Source organism: Rhizophagus irregularis, chromosome 4 (genome assembly GCF_026210795.1).
Source record: "Rhizophagus irregularis chromosome 4, complete sequence".
NCBI classification, from domain to species: Eukaryota; Fungi; Glomeromycota; class Glomeromycetes; order Glomerales; family Glomeraceae; genus Rhizophagus; species Rhizophagus irregularis.
The window spans coordinates 2,495,972-2,517,234 of record NC_089432.1 but is presented as its reverse complement, the minus strand read 5'-3'; the positions used below and the strand labels follow the sequence as shown (position 1 = coordinate 2,517,234).

The following is a 21,263-nucleotide window of genomic DNA, read 5'->3' as shown; positions in this document are numbered from 1 at the left end:
GGAGAGTTTAGTTTTATCCATAAAAGCCTTTTATTGTATGGATCGTCCCGTTATCTTTTTTTTTTTGTTAGAAGAGTTTAGAACTCGGTAGAGTTTTTTTATTAGGTAGTTGTTAGGAAGATGTCCCCTTTTTATATTATTTTTTCTTATCCCGTGATATAAGTCTATCAACCATGACGTCATCTTTACTATAATTTTAAATCATATGAAAAACCAGCAAATTTCCATATCGGTTAGTCTACAATCATCATTTTTTGCCTTAAATACAGCGGAGAGTCAAAACCTTAGCCATTAGCTGGACTGCTTAGGAATACAAATATGCATGATCGCATGATCAATTTAATCAATAATTACACAGCCCTCTCAGCCTCAAAAAAAAAAATTAAAATTCCGACCAAAAAAATCTTTTCAGATCAGGCGTAAAGGTATCACGTGTTTTCCTAAGGCTATTTATAATTTTATACAGAGTAAGCGATGACAATTTTTTTTGTTATATATATTTACATGCAAATATTATATAAATAATATGTAACTTACCTACAATCTAAAAGAAATTATCAAATAATTCAAATAATTTTATAAATTAATAATTTAGTTAGTTTAAATTAGTAGTCTCCCGTTACTTCGCACTGACATCAATGGTCTTGTTATAAAATCTATGAAAAATTTAAAATATATAAATATAAATTAAATTTCTTAACCATTTAATAATTGTAATAATTGTTGATAATAAACTTTTACCAAAATTATCACAAAATTTGCTTGAAATCTTTAAATGATGAAGATATTATGATATTACAATTTAAGTTGACAATGACCCTGACGTAAAATATTTCGTGCTCATATACTTATTTTAAATTATCGTTCCCCTTATTTACGAAGAGTTTTGTCAACAAATAAAAAGAGAAATGATGGAACTTTGGCGCACCAAATATTTCACCTGAAATTTTTAATGTGGTTTTAAGGTAAAAAAAAAAAGTAAATATATAAAATAAATATTTATAATCATTATACTTTATTAATTCAAAAGTGTTTATTTAGATATTTTTATGGAGGAAAATTATCTTTGGAAGAATATGAGGTTTCGATATCATCAAAATCTTAGTCACTGCTAATGAACTTAGCCTTCAAGAAATATTTCTTTATTTAGAAACCTTTTTGATTAAAAGAAAATCTGATTGAATGGAACAAAACTTTGATTTGATATATCGAACGAGTTTTGAAAATAATTCTTTTTTACATCTTCAAAATACTGCATTAATTTAATCACTAATCAATTGAATGAATTACAAGTCTGGGAACATGTGATTAATGGGGACTTGCTCAAAATATCCGACATTGAAAACTATTCAAAAGATGATTTCAATGAAATATCAGAACCTGGAATAGGATCAATAAGACCAAAAAATATTGATTCTACAATCATTACATTTCAACATGTTGAATTAATCTCAAAATGGATTGATAGGTTAGAGTACACGGACAAGATATGAATTTAAATTAATTTTTCGTGGATCTCGTGACGGATGTACGATTAAAAAATTCCATGAAATTTGTGATAACAAAGCCCGTACTGTTACATTTATTAAAGTTAAAGACGGTGATAAAATTTTGGGAAGATATAATCTGATTGAATGGAAATCTAATAATCTTTATGGTATTACTAAAGATGGTTTTATATTTCTTTTAGAAATAATAATTATAGTCGCGTAATAAATGAAAGGAGCGCTACACATAACTGTTGGAATTACGGTCCATCATTTGGAAATGGTGATTTGTGTTTATATGGGTTAAATATTAGTTGCACAAAATAGAAGTTTTATTGTAGAAGTTGAGTTTCGAATTGTATAGAATTAACGAAAAATTCATAATATTTAATTTTATAGTTTCTTTTTTCATATTTAGATTGAAATATTTATTTTTTATAATTTCAAAGGATAAATTTTATTGTATTTTTGATTAAAATACTTGCTATAATCTTTTATTAGACTGATATTAAACCAATAACTGTGGGTTGAACTGAAATGAATTTTCTCCAGTTATTAAAAATTTTATGATCGAAGTTTACATACGTGCATTTTTTTTTTCTCATTCACTTTATAAATCAAAAAATCATATGTTTCATTATAATCATACATAAATTATATTATTTTTTACGTTGATATTAAAGCAACTCATTCGAACTTCACTATTATTACTTGTTATCTAATTTCTTTCCATTTTAATAATATTACACTATTTTTTAATTACTTGAAATACTTCGTAATCTTCTATTGTAATTTGCTCTGGAATTTCTAAACTAGTGTAGTAATATGAAGGGCCATAATATTCCCAATTATTGACTATTTTACAAGTAAAATCACCCATTTGTGGTCCAAAATTATTACTACAATAAACAGCATAATCTTCATCATCAATGTAAGATAACTTTGTTGTAGTATTAGAAATATTTTTCCAATCTGCAAAACTGAATAAAAAGCTATCTCTAGTACTTTTCCAACAATCTCCATTCCAATCAAGTGGATTATAACCTCCAATTAATTTTGTAGAATTTTTGATTTTTGCTATCCAAATAGTAGGGCCTTTATATTTCCACAATAAATGAATCTACAAATGTAAATCAACACATTAATCATTAATAATTAATTTAAAAATTTTTTTTTTAAAAAAAATAAAAATAAAAAATAAAAATTATCGTAATAAAAGTTATACATGTATTACCTAAGAATAATATCAAATAAATGTGGTCGAATATTTGGTTTTCTTAAAATAAATTTCCCATCTTCTTTTTTAGCCCATTCATTAGAAAATGCAGAACGAAAATATTGAGATCTGGCGCATAAAATATTTGAATGAGCATGAATTTCTTTAACATTTGGTTCTTCTCCTGCATATATAATAATATAATAACATCATATCCTATTTCTGTTTCAAAAAGTTTTTCATAATCGTCGGATAACTCTTTCAAAAATTTCGAAGACATTTTCTTTTTTAAAAAGAAAAAATAAATATATAACGAGACGAGGGCGTAAATAACTTGCATAATTTATACTTAATGTAGATCAACTAGTACTTATTTGTTTGGTAATTGGTATCATTGTAACCTAATTCTTGGTTCTTGAATTAGAATCAAATCTTAATCTTTGTTAATATTCCTTTTGATTATGGAAAACCTTATAAAACTAAAAGGACATTGAAATTATGTTACTACGTTTAATTTTTTTTTTAAAAAATACGTTACCGTACTTTGTTCAGAAAGGATAATAAAAAATCTGCAAATGATTTACGATCGTTTGTTATGGTTACATTTGTAATTGATATTGACTTTTAGTTCCTTATACAAAAATATTTCGTGCTCAATTTTCTTATTTTATTTTTTATTTTACAGTTTTCAAAATTATAAAATTCGTAATAATCTTGGTTCAGTATAACGAGTTTTCAGTATATACAGGTTCGGTATAACCAATGGCAACTGTAGTCGTTATATCGAGTTCCGACTGTAATTAAAAAAAAGGACTAGAGAAATGTTTATAATTAACTTTTTAAGGAACAGCCCTGCAAAATCCATTTTTTGGAATGTGTCACATGTCAGAAACTATTTTTTCTTCACTAATTTCATTATTATATAAACATTTTAAAATATGTTGCAACTTTAAAATATAAAAAAATAGATATAGTAATCCGATGATTCCGAATATATTATATATTACGATATCTAAATTTGGAATTAATTCAAAGATTTTTATTTGAATAAAAAGAAAAAAAACTTTTAAAAAATTTTGATAACGACTGTAAAAAAAACAAAGTTATATTTGCAAGGTCATATACAGGATGCACGTGAAATATAAATAAATAAAAAAAGTAGTTAAAATCGAAAACATAATTGCTACTTCAATTTACAATGTAAAAATTAAAGGAAAAATAAGTCATGTCATTAAACTTTTAAAGTGTCTCTTTATTCTTGATAATTCTAACAAAAATAAATATTTGTTCTATCTATATACTATATATTCTAATATTCTATGTGTTTAGAATCATATACATATATTGTACGTATATAAATACATATAAATATTATATATAAATAAATAAAGATTCTAAAATTCTAAAAATAATAAATTAAATATTAATGGTTTTTTAATTATTAAAAATTAAGTTATCCGCAAAACTATAAAGGTTTATCATAACGTTTATAGTCCTCAAAATGCTGTTTCTAATCATAATACCAAAAGGCCCAAGTGGCATGGAAGTCTTAAATGTGGCTGCTCTTGATTTTAATACATCTGCAGATGTTCGCTTTAACATTTCTTTTTCATATTCTTCAATAAAAGAAATATTATTGTCCGTATATTTAAGTAATGCTTGAGAAAGTTTATCAGCGTCTTGAATAGCATTATTTGCTCCTAATCCTAATATAGGACTCATAGCATGAGCAGCATCTCCTAATAATACAACTCTGTCCATGATTTAATAGACATTGGATCAATATCTCGCATCATTCTTCGTTGTACAGGATTATAAGTTTTAAATGGAAAATTTATTGGATCATTCGGAATTGTTTTAGGTGCCAAGTCCCACAATTCTACCAATAATTCAGTCAATTTACAATCTGGTCTTAATGTTCGAATTAATCGTTTAACATGTTCTATGACTGATGCAGGATCATTATCATCAACTTTAACTTTATCAGATTCAACATCAACGTTATCCAATTCAGAGGGATAAGAATAAACTAATGTTGCCCTATAATGAGGTTCATTTTTCTCATCATTTTGTTTTTGTTTGATTGGTATTAAACGTGTCATCATGAGTGTTGAATCTCCTTCTGTTCCAAGAGTTTTACGGATCAAAACATTTCCATGGATTTTATTTACCTTATCCATAAGATGTTTAGGTACGGAAACATCTGCACTAACATGAGTTATTCCATAATTAACTATTTGTAATTCAGGTAATTTTTGTTTTCGTACTAATAGGAAATAAAAAAAAAATGTTTGTTGTTTAATTGAGAATAATTTAAATAATAGACATTATTTGAAAAATGCCTTATAACTTACTTGGAGAATTAATTCCATCTGCACCAACTAGAATACTACAGAATTCTTGTGAACCATCTTCAAAAAATACCCAAACTCCTTCTTGAGTTTCTACATATTTAATACATTTTTTATTCCATTGAACTGGTTACGATAAGTAATAATTGATGATAGACCACGAGATATTTTTGCGATTTCGTAAACATCTTTAAATGATTTAGTTGGAGGGGCAAGTAAAACATTTCCTATTTGATCAGTGATAGTTATTCCATGAGTTTCTACATCAGAAATTGGATTTGGCATTGCTTTTGGAAGATTTGAAGCGATCGAGGACGGAACACAGTTCAAAAGAGATTTAGCTCCGTAATTGGATAAGGCTATATGATATCCTTGCCATCGATCTAACACGTGATATTATGAGTTAGTTAAATTTAATGTTGTTAACGTCATATTTAACTAGAAATTAGAAATTTTTATACCTGTAGGACTAGATTCACGTTCATAGATTTTTACATTGAATACTTTTTTGTCCTTGTTCTTTATCAAAGCATGATAGAGAGAAAGTCCCCCTATACCTGCACCGACAATAATAATCGTTGGAATCTTTTCTTGTTGCATTCTCAATGAAATTATTATTTGTATAAAATTAAAAAAAAGAAATGTAGATAAAGAAGAATTGTTATGATATTTAAAATTGTTTAATTTTTCTAATGTATTTTAAATGTATTTTAAAATTGCTCTGAAAAAATCGAGACATTTTTTTAGTGGATTTATTTATAAGAAAAAAAAGTCATTGCCAAGAAACAAACGTTAACGTAACTTTTTAATACTGCTTAGATGATGAATTGACGTTTAAGTAAATTAAAATGTCGATCAAGCTTAATTTTTTATTATTGCCGATATTTATCCGATATTCCGTTATTTCTGTTTCACGAATGGAATTTCGATATTACTATATAAGTCACACTGCCAAGTCAAGTGTAACGTCCAATAGTTGCAATTAACTATTTTCTAGAAATATGACATCATTAGTTAATACGAAAATTTAATTTTTCGGAAAATTATTCACTGAAAAATTTTACCAAGAATTACACGAAATTTCTCTGTGTTAATGTATTGTAACTCAAATGAATCTTATCATTTAGTTGATTATTTACGAAAAAATTAACTATATTTACCAATTTATTAATTCTATTTGTTATAAACAATAAAAAGTAATTATTTTTTTTAAAAAAAAGAAAATTCCGAACTAATCTGTTATAATATATTTGAACTAACTCCGTTACTCGTTATAATCATGTTATTATAGTCAGAACTCGATATAACGAACCCTCCTCTGTTCAGCCGATTTTGGGTCGTTATAACGAATATTCGATAAATCAAATATTTTTATTATACCGATTTATATATTAAAAAGTATGTATAGTAAATTCGGTATATCTAAAAAAATATATTATAAAATCATATTTTTATATCACTTTAGAGTTTAGAATATGTTTATACTATCAATACAATGTTATCATACAGAAATTTGTACCGAAATTGAGACTCATAGTCATAGATATCGCGAATAAATAAATATGGATTTATGATTAACTTCGCTATATATAATATCGCGAAATTTATAATAAGGTCGGTATATAGTGATAAATTAATTATAGATGGTTTTTGTTTAAGAAAAAAGTTCGCTGTGGGCCAAAATCGGTTTATCTCGAATCGTTATATCGAGCTATGACTATAATATCAATCATATAAAGTATATTACAATTTCATAATCCACATTCTAAACTAGTTCATGTCCTACAGCGATGGAACTCATGTGATAAGTATATAATCAGAGATACCAAGTGTAATAAAAACACCCATATGTACAGTATATCTAAGTGACTATATAAAGCCGCATAAACAACTGCCCATCGACCCACAGTAACCAGGCATATAAAATGTCCTACACAAACAAAACTAAATACCTAGAAAAAACACTGAACCTGACTACGAAGCTGCAAGTTCCTGCCGTGAGAAAACCTAGATGAAAAAAAAAACCTACGAAAGGAAAAAAAGAAAAAAAAATATAAAAAAACAACTAAAAATCAACTAAAAACTACATCATTGTCAATAACAAAATTCAATATTTCCGCTAATTTATCTTGTTTGTTATTGGAAGGTCCTCCTTGCTTAAATAAATCTAAATTAGTTTGTGTTTGTCCTATTAGCCGTATTTTGTTCACGTGATCTCACTGGACTATATTGTTTCAAAATTAATCCCTTATTTGATTAAAAGTTTTGAGAAAAAAAAAACTCTTTCCGATAAACCCAATTTTTACTAAAATGGCGCAGTAAAATATTTTTATTATTACAAAATAGACGTTTTTTTTACACTTTTTTTTCGCTTGCTAATACTTTTCTTTATCTTACAACAACTCGCGAATATTCTCAAGTCACTCCATATCTTTTAGTATATACATATGGTAAAAGTTTTACTTTTAATAGAATTATACAGTCAATAGACAACGTCATATATACCCCCTTACGTAATATTCAACCTTGCAGTTATAGTAGAGTTTTTTCTTTATTCCTACTGTCGCTTAAATATACCATTTATTTTCACGTTTACATACATTTTTACTATCCTTTATTATAATAAATATTATACACTATACATATGTCTTCCGAAAAAATTTTTCCTTCGGAAAAAATTTTATCGAAAACTCCCCTACAGGTGTCCCTGAAAAAATTTCACGTGATCAAACCAAATCGATCAGGTTTTAACAAGATATATGAAATACGCCGATCTAGGAGTTTCTTTTTTGAGCTCGCTGATCGTTCCCCGAACACCAATAATATTCATTTAAAAATATACACAAATGATTATCAGATGAACACTAAACCTATTAGTTATAGTAACACGAGTTCATTCCCGAATGACAAATACCAAATTAGTTGCATGCTCACACATTTTTTTTCTTTACAAAGAGTTATACCCCGTCGTGTACAACAAAAATATTTCAATTTAATTCGCAACAAATTATTGGATAGAAGAAAAATTATTGAATCACGTGCTTCTTTGATGGCAAAAAAGAACACGATGACGAAAACTTTTTTTAATTTTAGTTACAAAAGATATCGTTTTTATTTTGGAATTTATATCCCTTGTTCATTCAAAAACAATTCTGATAACCCCTATACACCTCCCTTATGTCGAATCCCTAGTCCTTTTATTATGTCACATGATCGATGTGCTTGCATCAATCATCAACAAAATTTAGCTAAACACCATTTTTACAAGAATATCAAACCAAAAAATAATATACTTAAAAAACAAACAAATGAAGATTTTATTAACAATAAATCTTCTCATGCTAACCTTTTATATCACAGATGGCTTTCTAGTCAGCCTAAACATCATTACTCCAAAAGAACGGGCGTTTCTTACATCAGCTCAATCCACGCTCGGGATGCTAATTCAATCCTTAAATTGGGCAGTAAACATATGTACAGAAAAGTCTTTTCCAACTTTCAACGGATTTTTAGTCCTAATCTCTGTACTCAACAAAAACAAGAAAAAAGATTTACTCGTGCTTGTCGGCACGTTCTTGGTAAAGCTATAGGAGACGATCACCAAGCTATATTAGCAACAGCTAGAAAACACAAGTTTATATTCTTAAAAAATCAGTACATTAAATTCCCCATTCGACATTTAGTATATAAGAAAAGTTTTATCGAACCGAATCCTGAGGACTATCCATTTTTGGTTCCATTTTACGCTAAACGACACCCCAATGAAAATAAAACTTGGAAGAATATCAACACCTTATCGAAACATTTAAACCCACCTACACCATCTAAAATCACACCAAAACCTCCTGATGTTACCGAACCGTTCAACCCTATTCCTAACATGTTTATTCCTAAAAAATACCGTGATATTATACCCAAAGACCCCATTTACGTTAACAATTGCTTTATTACTCCAGGTTCTCGTGAATGGTTCACATATATGTATAATCTGGAAAAATCTATCGATGAACAAGCTGAACAAGAATTTAATGAACGTGTACATCGAGAAGTAACACAAGCATTTGAGAGATCACGCATAGAAAACCAAGAAAGGAGAACAAAAGAAATAGAGGAACGCAAACAATAGGCGATACACCTTGGTACTAGTGTCAAGTACCTGGACGCTCGTAAATCACAAGTTGATTTCTTAATGTACTCAACAGACGAATTCCACAAATATATCCCCAATTATTTAACAAAAAGAAAGGAGCGTATCGACACGGGTCGATCAACTAAATTTCTCGAACGAGACCTGAAGAAATTTCTTAAAGATTACAAAATTAGACGAGAAACTACTATTTTCGTCCCTTCATACAAACCCCTGGTTGTCTCGGATGATACCGCAGCCTTAGAATCCCGTCCTTACAAACGCAACATCAATGATAATAGGATATCTTTTTCCTCACCTATAGATACACCATCGAAACGTTCCCGCCCTGCTCCATATATTGATTATGACTCTGAAGAAGCGGGACCGTCAAATTCAAAATAGTTTATTTTATATTTAATTTTTTAGTTAGAGTCAAATTACCCTTTTTCGAGTAGTTAAATCTACATTTTTTTTTACATTTATTCATTTATATATATTGATTTTTACAAACAACTTAAAATAGTGTGAACCATTCCACCTCTTACAGTATTTACAGGTGGCGGCCTTGGCCGAAAGAAAAATACGGATCTTTAATTTTTACTTTTTAGATTGACAATTTTAGTTAGGACAAATTTTATTTACTTTTATTTTATAGGTCTCTTTATCTTTCGGATGGGCGGGTTTCACTTTTTATTTTTCTTTTTTCCCATTTGAAAGGTTAGCGTAGTCCTAGCTTTTTGAATAGATAGTCCGAAGGGTGAGGTCCTGTAGGGGATTAACGTCCAAAATTCTATACACGTATATTAGTTGTAGAACATGTAAATGTTGTCTTTCTTTTATTTGTAATAGTTTTGGAGTACTACTCTTCTAGTAATAAAATAAAATAAAAATTGATTAAAAGTTTGTCGACAAAAAATGTCAGAGGAAGACCCCCCGAAATATATATGTAGGGGTAAGGTGCATAATTACGTCGCCAGCATAGAGAAATTTTATGGGGACCCAGAAATATATATACAGGGGTAGGATACACAGATGCGTCGCCATCATAGTGAAATTAGAGTAAAGTTTTGATTTGCGTACAATCTAAGAATTTTTCATCCATAGTTAGGTCATCAAGATTACGTATTTTTTATCGAAATTTTATATGTAAAAAATTAGTTTGCGTATTTTTGGCTTAAATTTGGCTAATCTTATATATTTACTGTACGTTAACCGCTAGTATTAATTGAAAGAAATTTCTAAGGATTAAAAAGTAAAATTTTGGAAAATATTACTGAAAAAATGGCAAATTAGAATAAATTCTATTTTTTTTCACATTAGTATTTGGTTTTATAAATAATATAGAAGTCATGATAAAATAATTAATAACTTAATGTCTGAAATTTTATTTGCAGGATTTTCAATATCAGGTGTCAATTATGCGTACTACCCATATATAAAAAGTCTCTGCATACAGCTCATAGTAAAAAAAATTTTCGCCACCTGACCCTTATACATATATTTCTGGGTATTGATTTACGTACAACCTGGGGATTTTTTTGCCACGGTCAGACCATTAAATTGTTTAAGTAAGGGTTTATTTTGCGTATTTTAGTAGTTTGGCTGATCATATATATACTGTATATATTTTATATATATATATTTCATTGAGATAAATAAAAATAAATATATATATTTTTTATATATATATTTCATTGAGATAAATAAAATAAATATAAATAACTATTAGTGCAAAAAATATGTAGCACTTTACTTAATGCAAAAAAATGTGTAATGCTTGTACATTTAATAAATACATTTATATAATATATATAAAGTTATTAAAATTTTTAAAAAAATTATTCTTCGATAAGCGTTAACAGTTAAGTTTGATCAACAAAAACAATAGGTAAATCACATGATGATCGGTGGTTAGAAAATTAATTTGCGCATTTTTTCCAGTAACTTATAGAAAACCCTTGCGTACAGCTATTAGTAAAAAGTTCGAAGGCCCACCTTACCTTTTTATATATATTTCGGGGTCCCGTCAGAGGTCATCTTCGATATAATACATTTAATATTTTCTTCTTCGATGTTGATGTCACGTTATAATCTAAAGTCTTATTATTTGTATAAGTGTGATAATAAATTGTGCAAACGATTGGATCAACGTGTACCTTACTCTAAAATGGAAAGATTTAATTTTTTTTATAAGCTGACGATGTCATTTGTCTGATCTTCAAAATTGCGCATGAGTTTGCCACGTTTGCCACGTTCACTGATTATACTGATTACCACAAAACGTGGGATTAAAAATTTAACGAAAAAAAAAATTCTAAAAAAGGTAATAAAGTAAATTTATAAAAGGTTAAAACAAATGAGTTTTTATAATTTAGAATGAAATATCTAAAATGGAACTCCTAATTTAACATAATTTATTTTAAAGTTAGTACATATTAATAAGGAATCTGAATAAAGTAGTTAAACCTTCGTAATATAATTTTTTTTCAAGAATAGAGAAAGGATCAAGTCATTTAATACTCTTAAAAATCTCTTTATTTTAGTATATATGACACGAAGGTAAAATAAATTTTTTTTTTGTATCTTCCGAGTTCCGAACCTAAAGTAAAATATTTTTTTACACGAAAAGGTGCGGCTTTTACTGCGCCATTTTACAAAACGAAGAGGAAAGAAAAGATTCCATTTTCAAACGATCTTATTATTTATTACTATGTAAGTTCAAAACGTACTCACGTGTTCACGTGTCAAAACATTGAAATTTACACATCAGCCCACATCGGTAGATCCTTATAAAGATCAGCTTTATTGAATTCCCCTACTTTTGGGAAACCGGGATGATGATTTATTTCATTCGTGAAGGGAATGTTTTTTCAAATGTCAGAGTGTACAAAATAATTTGCAGATCGCTTGATATAACAAAATTTATAAATATACCCGAAAAAAATAGTGAAGTTGAAAGTTAGATGAAATAGAATAAAAAAAAACACAAAAATATATGAAGGAGCTGTTCAACGAAAAAAAAAGAGACAAAATAGACAAAATAAAGAAGGGATAAGATAGATAAAAAAAATAAATAAAATAGAAAAGAAATAAATTTGATTAGATAAGATGATTAATGACTTTATTTTTTTATTAAGTACAATGCTAGTGACATTTGTGGCACATTATTATTATACGTATTTTACTCGTGTCAATCCTTTACCCGGTCCATTCCCATTACCATTCATCGGTAACTTGCCTCAAATTTATTGGTGGTTTAATGGAAATGGCTCAATGTTTTACGATTATTGTTACGAGAAATATGGTGACGTACATGAGATCTATAACGGTATGGAACGAACAATTGTTTTATGTCGATCAGAATGTCTTGAAGATTTTATGTCAAAAAATACGCATGAGATGAGATTTCACAATAGCAAAGGATTAGAAGAATTGGGAATTGCAGGAAAAGGAATAACGTTTAATAATAATTTCAAATCGTGGATATTTAATCGACATGTTTTTAATCAAGCTATTTTGTCACCGGAATTTACTAATGAAGCTATTGGTTGGACAAACAAACTTTTCAATGAATTAGAAAATTATTGGAATAAGTTATTTCTTAAAGGAGAAATTATTAAAGAAAATAAAAATAGATTGAATTTACCTGAATGGTTTAATCATTACACAAATGACATGATTATTAGAATGTTAACTGGTGAAAAATCTTATTCAATGGTAGCTTATTTTGATACTCTCAGTAACGAAAAATCTCTTTATCCACCAATAATAGTAGAAGATTCTGTGAGATTATTCCAATCACTTCGTAAAGTTCTTATGGGATATTCAATATTTTTCTTGATTCCTCCCTTCTTACGAAATTTTGTTCCGTTTCTTAAAAATATATCAGATGATGTACTTCAAAACATGGGATTTATTAATCAAAGACTGGATGCAATCATTAAGAAACGTAGGCGTGGAATTGAAAATACACCATTGGATAAACCCTTACCGCATGATATGTTGACGACGTTGATTATCAAAAATACATTTCGTGATGTTAATTATATTGGAAATGATGGAGCCAGTAGATTTATGACTGATTCTGAAATTCGCGTTAATTTATTTGATGGAATTTTTAATGGAACTTGTAAAGTAAATTTTGGTTTATTTTACGCTTATAATTTCAACTTAAAATAATATTAATCATTCCTTTTTTTTATTTCAAATACAGACTTCGAATATGCTTTCATTAATTGTCTATTATATTGTACATAATCCGGATGTGAAAAGGAAAATGCTAGAAGAAATTGATAGTATATTTCAAGGTAATAAAAAACGATCAATCACTAAAGATGACTATTATAGTTTAAGTTACTGTGAAGCTATTGTAAAAGAGGTAGCTCGCGTTTTCCCGATAATGCACTCGTTCACAAGATATATTGATAAACCCAATGAAATAGCAGGGTATCAATGGCCAGCTGATACATTGTTTATAATTAATGTTAAAGCCATTCATAATAATGATGATTATTGGGAAGAACCTAATAAATTTAATCCTGATAGATGGATGGTTGAAAATTTTGAGCCAAAAAAGAATTCTTTTATCATGTTTGGTGGAGGATTAAGATTATGTCCGGGAAGAAAGTTGGTAATGATAGAATTAGTTTGTTTGATGGCTTTATTGTTTAGGAAATATGAAATTAATTTAGTAGATATGAGTACTCCTATTAAAACTAAAACTTCGTATGATAGCATTAAAATTTCTGAATTATTAGTTGAAATTAAGCCAAGAAATTGATTTTCTTATATTAAATATATTATTATTTTAAAAATTAAATAAAGAAATTGAATTTCTTATGTATTATTTATATAATTTAGGGAACTTTTACTACTGATTTTCACGTCTGAAAAATAAGTGATGGAGATTTTTTGACAAAAAAAATGTTAGCAAAAGAGTTAAAAATGGAGACCTTTCATGATAAAAGTAGTAGCACGACTAGTATGTTTAAGGTCATTTCCTTGTTGCAGTCGCCATCTACCTCGCACATTTTTAGAATATGTTTTTCTAATATTTCTGTATGGAACTATTGCTTATTCATTATACGTCTAAAATAAAAGAGACTGGCATGGGACGAATTAGTCTTGCATTTTTATACCAATGCTTTATAGTGTTACGGTATAATTGGAAAGCTATATTTTATGTATTTTTTGCAAAATAAACAAACATTATTTTTTTAAAATAATTTTATAAAATTAAATAAGATTTTATTTGAAAATATAGATGATTTCAAAGACGCAGATAAGAATCACTGGTTTTCCTATTTTCACTTTTGTTTAATTGAACTTTTCTTTTAAAGTTTATCTATTAAAGTAAAATCTTACTAGTAATTATTTGATTTGATTTTTTTTTAAAAGATACTTTTTATTGCTAAGGTGAAACCCTGTAGTGAAACCTATCTCAATATGAAAAATAAAAACCCGCAGAGGGTTGCACTTCTTTCTAATTTCTTTATTCTATTAATTACTATTATGTTACTAAATTAATCATTTTCACAAGTTTTAAATTTATTTACGTCTATCATTTTTACCATTTTATTATGTTTTTTGCATATCTTTTTTTTTCGTCTATCATTTTATTGCTATTATGTTCATCATTTATTTACCCCATGCATATCACTTTTTTTTCAATATACATTAACTACCATCTGGTCCATGCGTGGATAAACTAGCTGTGGATCTAATGTCCTTCATCCAATAATTATAATATATTAATGAGGAAAACGGAAACCGTTAACTGTTAAAGTCCATCGCTAATACAATATAAAAATCATAATTAAGGAAGTGATCGACAAATATATTTTTTAAAATTCTAACACATAAAGCTTGAAGCTTGAAGGTATAAGCGTATTCTAAACTTAAAATAAGCATATAAGCATATATAATGTTAATAGTGTTGCTTGCCGTAAATAACAATTACGCATTTTGGAGGGTCGTAGTCCTAATTTCGGATTTACGGCTCGAAATTACGACACATGCTTAATTTCGGCCAAATTCATAATACCGGGTCAATCTTCGCGTTGTGTTACACAATTATATAAGTTACGTGACATGTATTAATTACAATATGTCGGACGAAAATACGGCACAACCTTTACAAAGTAAGCAAATATTACGGCAGATGATGCCAATGTTAACTATATTTGGCATTCGACTAACCGTATGTTGAATTTCTTAGTTAGTATTTTGATCATCAAATTAAATTAAGACGATACGATAATTATAGGCAATATCAGCTAGCTATAAAATTTGTATATTGTGAGATTTTTATTGTATTTAAAAACCGCAGTAAACTATACAGAATCGCACGAGATAATCATTAGAATATTTCAGTTACACTTAATAATATTATAAATACAATAGTTCATGGCAATCGGTATGAGTGCTTGGTAGGGATGGAATCAGTTCAAAATGAGTCGACTCGAGTCGATTTTGGAACCGATCTTAAATTTAAAAGATTCTGAATCTCTTAGGCTTAAAACTACTTTTAACCATAAAAACCGTTCTGAACTTCAAACCGATTTCGAACCGACTTCAAGAACTGACTCAAATTAGGTCATCTGATGATCACACCAACTATCATTTGAAGGTCAATCAAAATTTTTCTGATTGATCATCATCACATGCTTTACTTGTGTCTTGCACGGTTGCTTTTTGTCTATCTAAAGAAGTTAGCTCGCTCTACATGACTGAATTTTTTTCTTAGAGATCTTCAGCATTTTATCTATTATTATATGCTAATTAGTATATTTAAAAATGTTTCACATTATTATTGAAACGTGTACTTACTTTCAAATTTTTACAGCAAGTCTATAGATAGGTTAAGAACAAGGTCACGTTCAGATACCTATTTCACCTTTTAATATAAAAGAATTTGGTTTTGAACATCATATTTTGCAAATATTTTCTTTTAAGAAGAAATATCAACCCATTTTTAAAATCTTTGAAAAAATGAACGTAATTACCTTGCAATAGTTTTTAAGAATAGTATCCAACCAAAGAAAGAATAATAATAAATATGATGTTCGTGGGAATTTTGGGTTTTTTTATAGTAAAGTAAAATAATTAATAAAGAATTTGATGAATTTGATCAATTTTAAGTTTCGTGTAACAATAAGCCTCCAATATACAAATTTTTATAGCTAGCTGATATACTTTTGATCTAATTAGTCGGTGTGACATCCTAGCACTTTTCGGTAATTAAATATCACGTGAACGCAACAGCCGCACTTATACTATCGGTCATATAAAAAAATATAACGAAACTTTTTCTCTTCGTACTTTCTTTACCAGCTTCCGCTAATTATTTTTTCGATGGATTTAATAATTCTATATTGTCGAATAGAGTTTTGTTTTAAACAGACTTTTGGAGTTTAATAAGTAATGACTAATTGTTGTAAGTTAGTTTCTATTATAAATTAATTTTAGGCTTTGAACCTTCTTGGCAAGTTTTGTTAGAGGTTCGTTCACTTTTTTTTATATTAGGAGCAATGGCGATTGATTTAAATGAAAATTAGAGCTAAAAGGAGATGAAAGTTTTCCTCTATTAGGATACTTAATAAATATTAGACTATCGTTATCCATGATTTGTGTAATTTTTCCTGCGTAGTTCTTTTTTTTTCATCACCTCAATTTTTTATCTCAGTTTGTCATTAATTTTTTCATTCTCTATCATTGTGCTGTTAACTCTTTTACAATTGTTCATTCTTAAAAAGATTTTGGCGTACATAATTTTTTATAAGTTATATCAATAATGGTTTTAAATTAAATTTTCCAATAAAGGGGTTTTCATTTTATAATCGTTATAACTTTGTCATTTTACATTCTTTTTTCAGAATAGTCGTTTATGTGGGAAGTTTAAAAATATTGTCGAGAATTAAAAAAAACCATGGGGTGGGGAAGCATACTTGATTTATTTCTTAAGTGAGTTGCCATCCTTGCTGTTGGGCTGTCTGTTATTTGTCTTTTCGTGCCGTGCTAAAGATTTTCTTTGTGTTCCTAACTCTCCAAATGTACTTCAGTTTCCAGACAATCTTCAATTATTGATTTTTCAATCGCTATTTGCATACAATTTCAATGAAAAAGTAACGTGTAAAATATATCAAAAAGGATTTGTTATTCTGATGAGTTTTTCGTTTTATTCTTTACCCGGTAATGTTAATGCATTAGAAGTTGGTACTTCATTTTTGTCTTTATGTATTTTAATGAACCGTTCTAACAGTTTTGTATTTTCCTTTTTAGAAGACATGTTTTTTAAATTTTGGTGCGTAAAGAAATATCATTCAAGACAAATGAAAAGAAGGATTGATCACTTACAATTTCTAGGAAAAGTCAAAAAGAAGGCGATTAATAGAACTGAAAATGCAAAAAAAAAAATACTATGCAATTGAATTTGCAGAGAGGTAATGACTCCAAGGACTATGTTTGGATGAAATAATTTTTTCCTAACGCTCCTCATCTATTTGCTTTTACCATTATAAAGGTTATGAGGGTTTCGATCCGGATAGAAACCAAAATCCGGATAAGGATATATATATTACAGCTGATTTCATAATGTACGGGACACTTAACAAGTTTTAAAGAACTTGGAGGATCCAGAAATATATATAGGGTCAGGTGATGAAAAAATTTTTTACTATGAGCTGTACACATTTTTTCAGGGCCGAAATTATGATAATGTCAGTCGATTACTATATTAGGAAATAAAATTTTGACTGGTATTATCAAAAAATTATGATTTTTTAGTTCAAAATACGCAAACTATATTTCTGGGTCCTGAACTCGGAATATTCGGTAAAGCTTGATATAAAATAAAAATTATACGCTAATTTTAGAGTACTATTCCGAGAATGGTGGTATAATTTATTTTATCTTATTTTGAGCTTTGCCGAATATTTCCGAGTTCTCTAAGTTTCTCGTAAATTATGAAATCAGCTGTAATTCTTTTTTGTAGACCGGTCTCAGTAAATAAAAATTCATGGCAACTTTGTTATTTTAAAAATTATATATATATAACGTGTCGGCCGGTACTATGAATTTTGCTTGAATTATATTAGTAGTTTCAATTTTATGAAAACTCGAAAAAAATGTAAATTTTTTTGGCACTTGCACACTAAATATATTATTATAATATAAAAATTTTTTTTTAAAAAAAAACATGAAAATGAAAGATAAGACATATAAGAATTATACAAAAAGACAATAATATCGATTTCTCAAAATTGCTGCGCCACAATTACGTACATAAATTCGATTTAAATATATATATTTTTTTTATTTTATTATCCGGATTTCGGATCAATCCGGATATTTTTAACCGGAATTTATCTCGCGACCATCTGGATATTCAAAAAAAAATTATCAGGGTCCGGTTGAATCCGGTTATTGGATGAAACACTACTAGCTGCTAGGTTGAGAGAGATTTATTGATTTGTTCGATCAACTAACACAAAAGAATGATTCCAAAACAATTGATAAATTGATGAAAGTAAAAGCTAACAACTTTAGACTACCTCAAAAACTGTGAAAATGCAAGGGGTATGATTTATTGTAAGTGTAATGTGTCTTAAGATTTAAGACACTAATACGAAAAAGGTTTTCATTTGAGTTTTTTTGAAACCATTTTTTAAGCTGTGTCAATCAAATTACTAGTAAGTCGAGATTTTCAGGAGATAAAAGGGCTTTTTTTTTCTTTTAATTTGTTTCTTTAATAAAATGTTTTCCAACATTTCATTTTTTTTCTTTTTTTTTTAGACGGTTAATTTACAATAAAAATAACTATTTTAATATATTTTTTATATATAACAAAAACATATTTAGTATTCAACATATTCTAAAAACATTTTGATCTTATATTTCCAGCATATGTTTGACACATAATTCTAATATTAAGTTACAATATATTTAACAGAGATACATGCAATATCTGATATTTCAATCAACTACTGTATATAACGAGTTCGCCTATATCGAACTCGAACTAAACATCCTGGAACAGAGGGTAGGGTTTGATATATCCAGTGACGACTGTAAATTGAGTGATTTTAACATATAATTTTACTGTCATTTATAAATATATTATTATTATTATTTTCTTTTTATTTATACCTGTTACAAAAATGATATATTTTAAACTTATTTATTATTTCAGTTAATAAAATATGAGATTTTCCTTTAGTAAATAGCAAAAAAAAAACTATAAAAATCTATTGCTAAATAATAAAAGATTTAATGATTTAATTTATACTTATAATTAATTTACCAAATTCTAACTGTTAACGAATTATCACTAGATTTAAATGATCGATGAATAGTGCAAATATGAGTTGTTAATTAAACCATTATAAGCCTCGTTCAAGTCTATATTAAAGATAAGATAAAAAAAAAGATCAATAATTTAAATAAATCACTTACCGAATTACCGCCCAAAGAAAATTTGTAAGTTTGTGTAATATATCTAGATTCTAATAATAAAAATGATATTATTTAATTATTCAATTATTTCCCAAAAATAGATTGTAATTTCATCTGCTTGTATTGGAGATAAGATACTGGTCCTATGATAATTTTGATAAATCTTATTAACATAAAATATTATATTTTCAGAAAAAATTCGTTTTAAAATATATTTCAAAATAGATAAACTTACCATCTATAAAGTAAAATATACATCCAAAAGTTAAAGTTTTAAATGTTTTAATAATTGTAATTAGTAAATAATTTAATAATTTGATAATTAAGATACAATATACTCCCTTTAAAATGTAACATGAAAAATATATCTTAAATGTTAAAGTTTTGATATTTAGCAGTAAACAATAATTAGCAAATAATAATAATTAAGATATAAATAAACTTACCATCTAGGGGTATAATATGAAAATTTTTCCAAAAGTTTTCCTAAAAGATGGAACTTACTGTTTGTTTCAAAATTTATTTTTTTGGTCATTTCGGCAAAAAAGTAAGTGACGTGAGTCATAAAAGGGACTGAAACTTGATTTTTTTTCGCTACAATAACTTAGATTGAACTCGTCTAAAAATTCCTTTCCAAGAAATTTATTACTCATTCAAAATCTAATTTATTTTTTCAATAAAATATAATTTAGAATATGTAATTAATTTTTCATTTCAAATTTTCTATATCAAAAAAAGAAATATTGAGAAAATATAAAATAAATTCTTATCGTTATGTCTGAACAGAAATCGACAAACAAAACATCAAATTTAACGATCAATTTAAACTAAAGACAAGAATTTTAAAATGGATAAAATTCGCATAATTTCGAATATCTGCTCGTAATAAATAACTTAAGAAATAAAAGATTTAATAAGACAATTACGTTGTTTTTTTTATAAGTTTAAATAAACTCGATTTCAACATTAAATGATTGGTATAGAAATTTACTTTTTGGAAACCCGTGTTTGAACACCCGGTGTTGCAGAACTTGTGCCCGTCATAAAGACGTTTGCCACCACAAGCTACAAAAACATTTTATTAATTTTGATAAAAGTTAAAACAATTCCCGAGTTTCATAACAATATGTAAAATCAAATATTAAAATGAAAAATTCAAGAAAGAAAGGTAAATTCTAAATTTTCTACTTTTCTGATTGAATGTAATACTTTTAAAAAGAAATAAAGAACCAATTAAATTAATAATTTCTTTTTCTAGATCTCATAAATTATTCGTTCATGTTCGTCAACGATTATGTAGATCATTTCCAGGGTTATCTTGAAATCTCGAATAGCCCGATCCCAAATAAAAGTAATTAACCAATAAAAAATCTAATAACTATTAATCTAATAAAAATCAACGAATAGTTTAACGTCATTACGGACGCTAATCCCCTAAAAAATATAAAATAAAATATAAAATAAAATAAAGTAAATAGAGGTACAAACTTTACCGACGTAACTGCCGTAACAAAGTTACGTCAATTGATAGTTTAACGTCATTCCGGAAAATACTTAGAAAATTTTATACACTTAAATTAAATATAATACTGCGCCCCAAAATTAATAATTTCACCAGGTAATTTCGA

The 21,263-nt window shown here is 27.5% G+C and overlaps 3 protein-coding genes across 3 annotated transcripts; 2 read left to right on the top strand and 1 right to left on the bottom strand.

Annotated features, from left to right (window-relative positions):
• Positions 1-4,097: 4,097 nt before the first annotated feature.
• OCT59_023878 (uncharacterized protein) lies at positions 4,098-5,654 on the bottom strand (the record flags this gene model as incomplete). Its single annotated transcript, XM_066135028.1, has 2 exons — positions 4,098-4,105; positions 5,516-5,654. The coding sequence occupies 2 exons, from the start codon at positions 5,652-5,654 to the stop codon at positions 4,098-4,100; spliced, it is 147 nt and encodes a 48-aa protein (XP_065991097.1).
• A 1,719-nt stretch (positions 5,655-7,373) lies between these two features.
• OCT59_023877 (uncharacterized protein) lies at positions 7,374-9,180 on the top strand (the record flags this gene model as incomplete). Its single annotated transcript, XM_066135027.1, has 1 exon — positions 7,374-9,180. Exon 1 carries the CDS (start codon positions 7,699-7,701, stop codon positions 9,178-9,180), a length of 1,482 nt encoding a protein of 493 aa, XP_065991096.1. The 5' UTR covers positions 7,374-7,698.
• Positions 9,181-9,243: 63 nt separating this feature from the next.
• OCT59_023876 (uncharacterized protein) lies at positions 9,244-10,055 on the top strand (the record flags this gene model as incomplete). Its single annotated transcript, XM_066135026.1, has 1 exon — positions 9,244-10,055. One exon carries the CDS (start codon positions 9,244-9,246, stop codon positions 9,583-9,585), a length of 342 nt encoding a protein of 113 aa, XP_065991095.1. The 3' UTR covers positions 9,586-10,055.
• Positions 10,056-21,263: the final 11,208 nt, after the last annotated feature.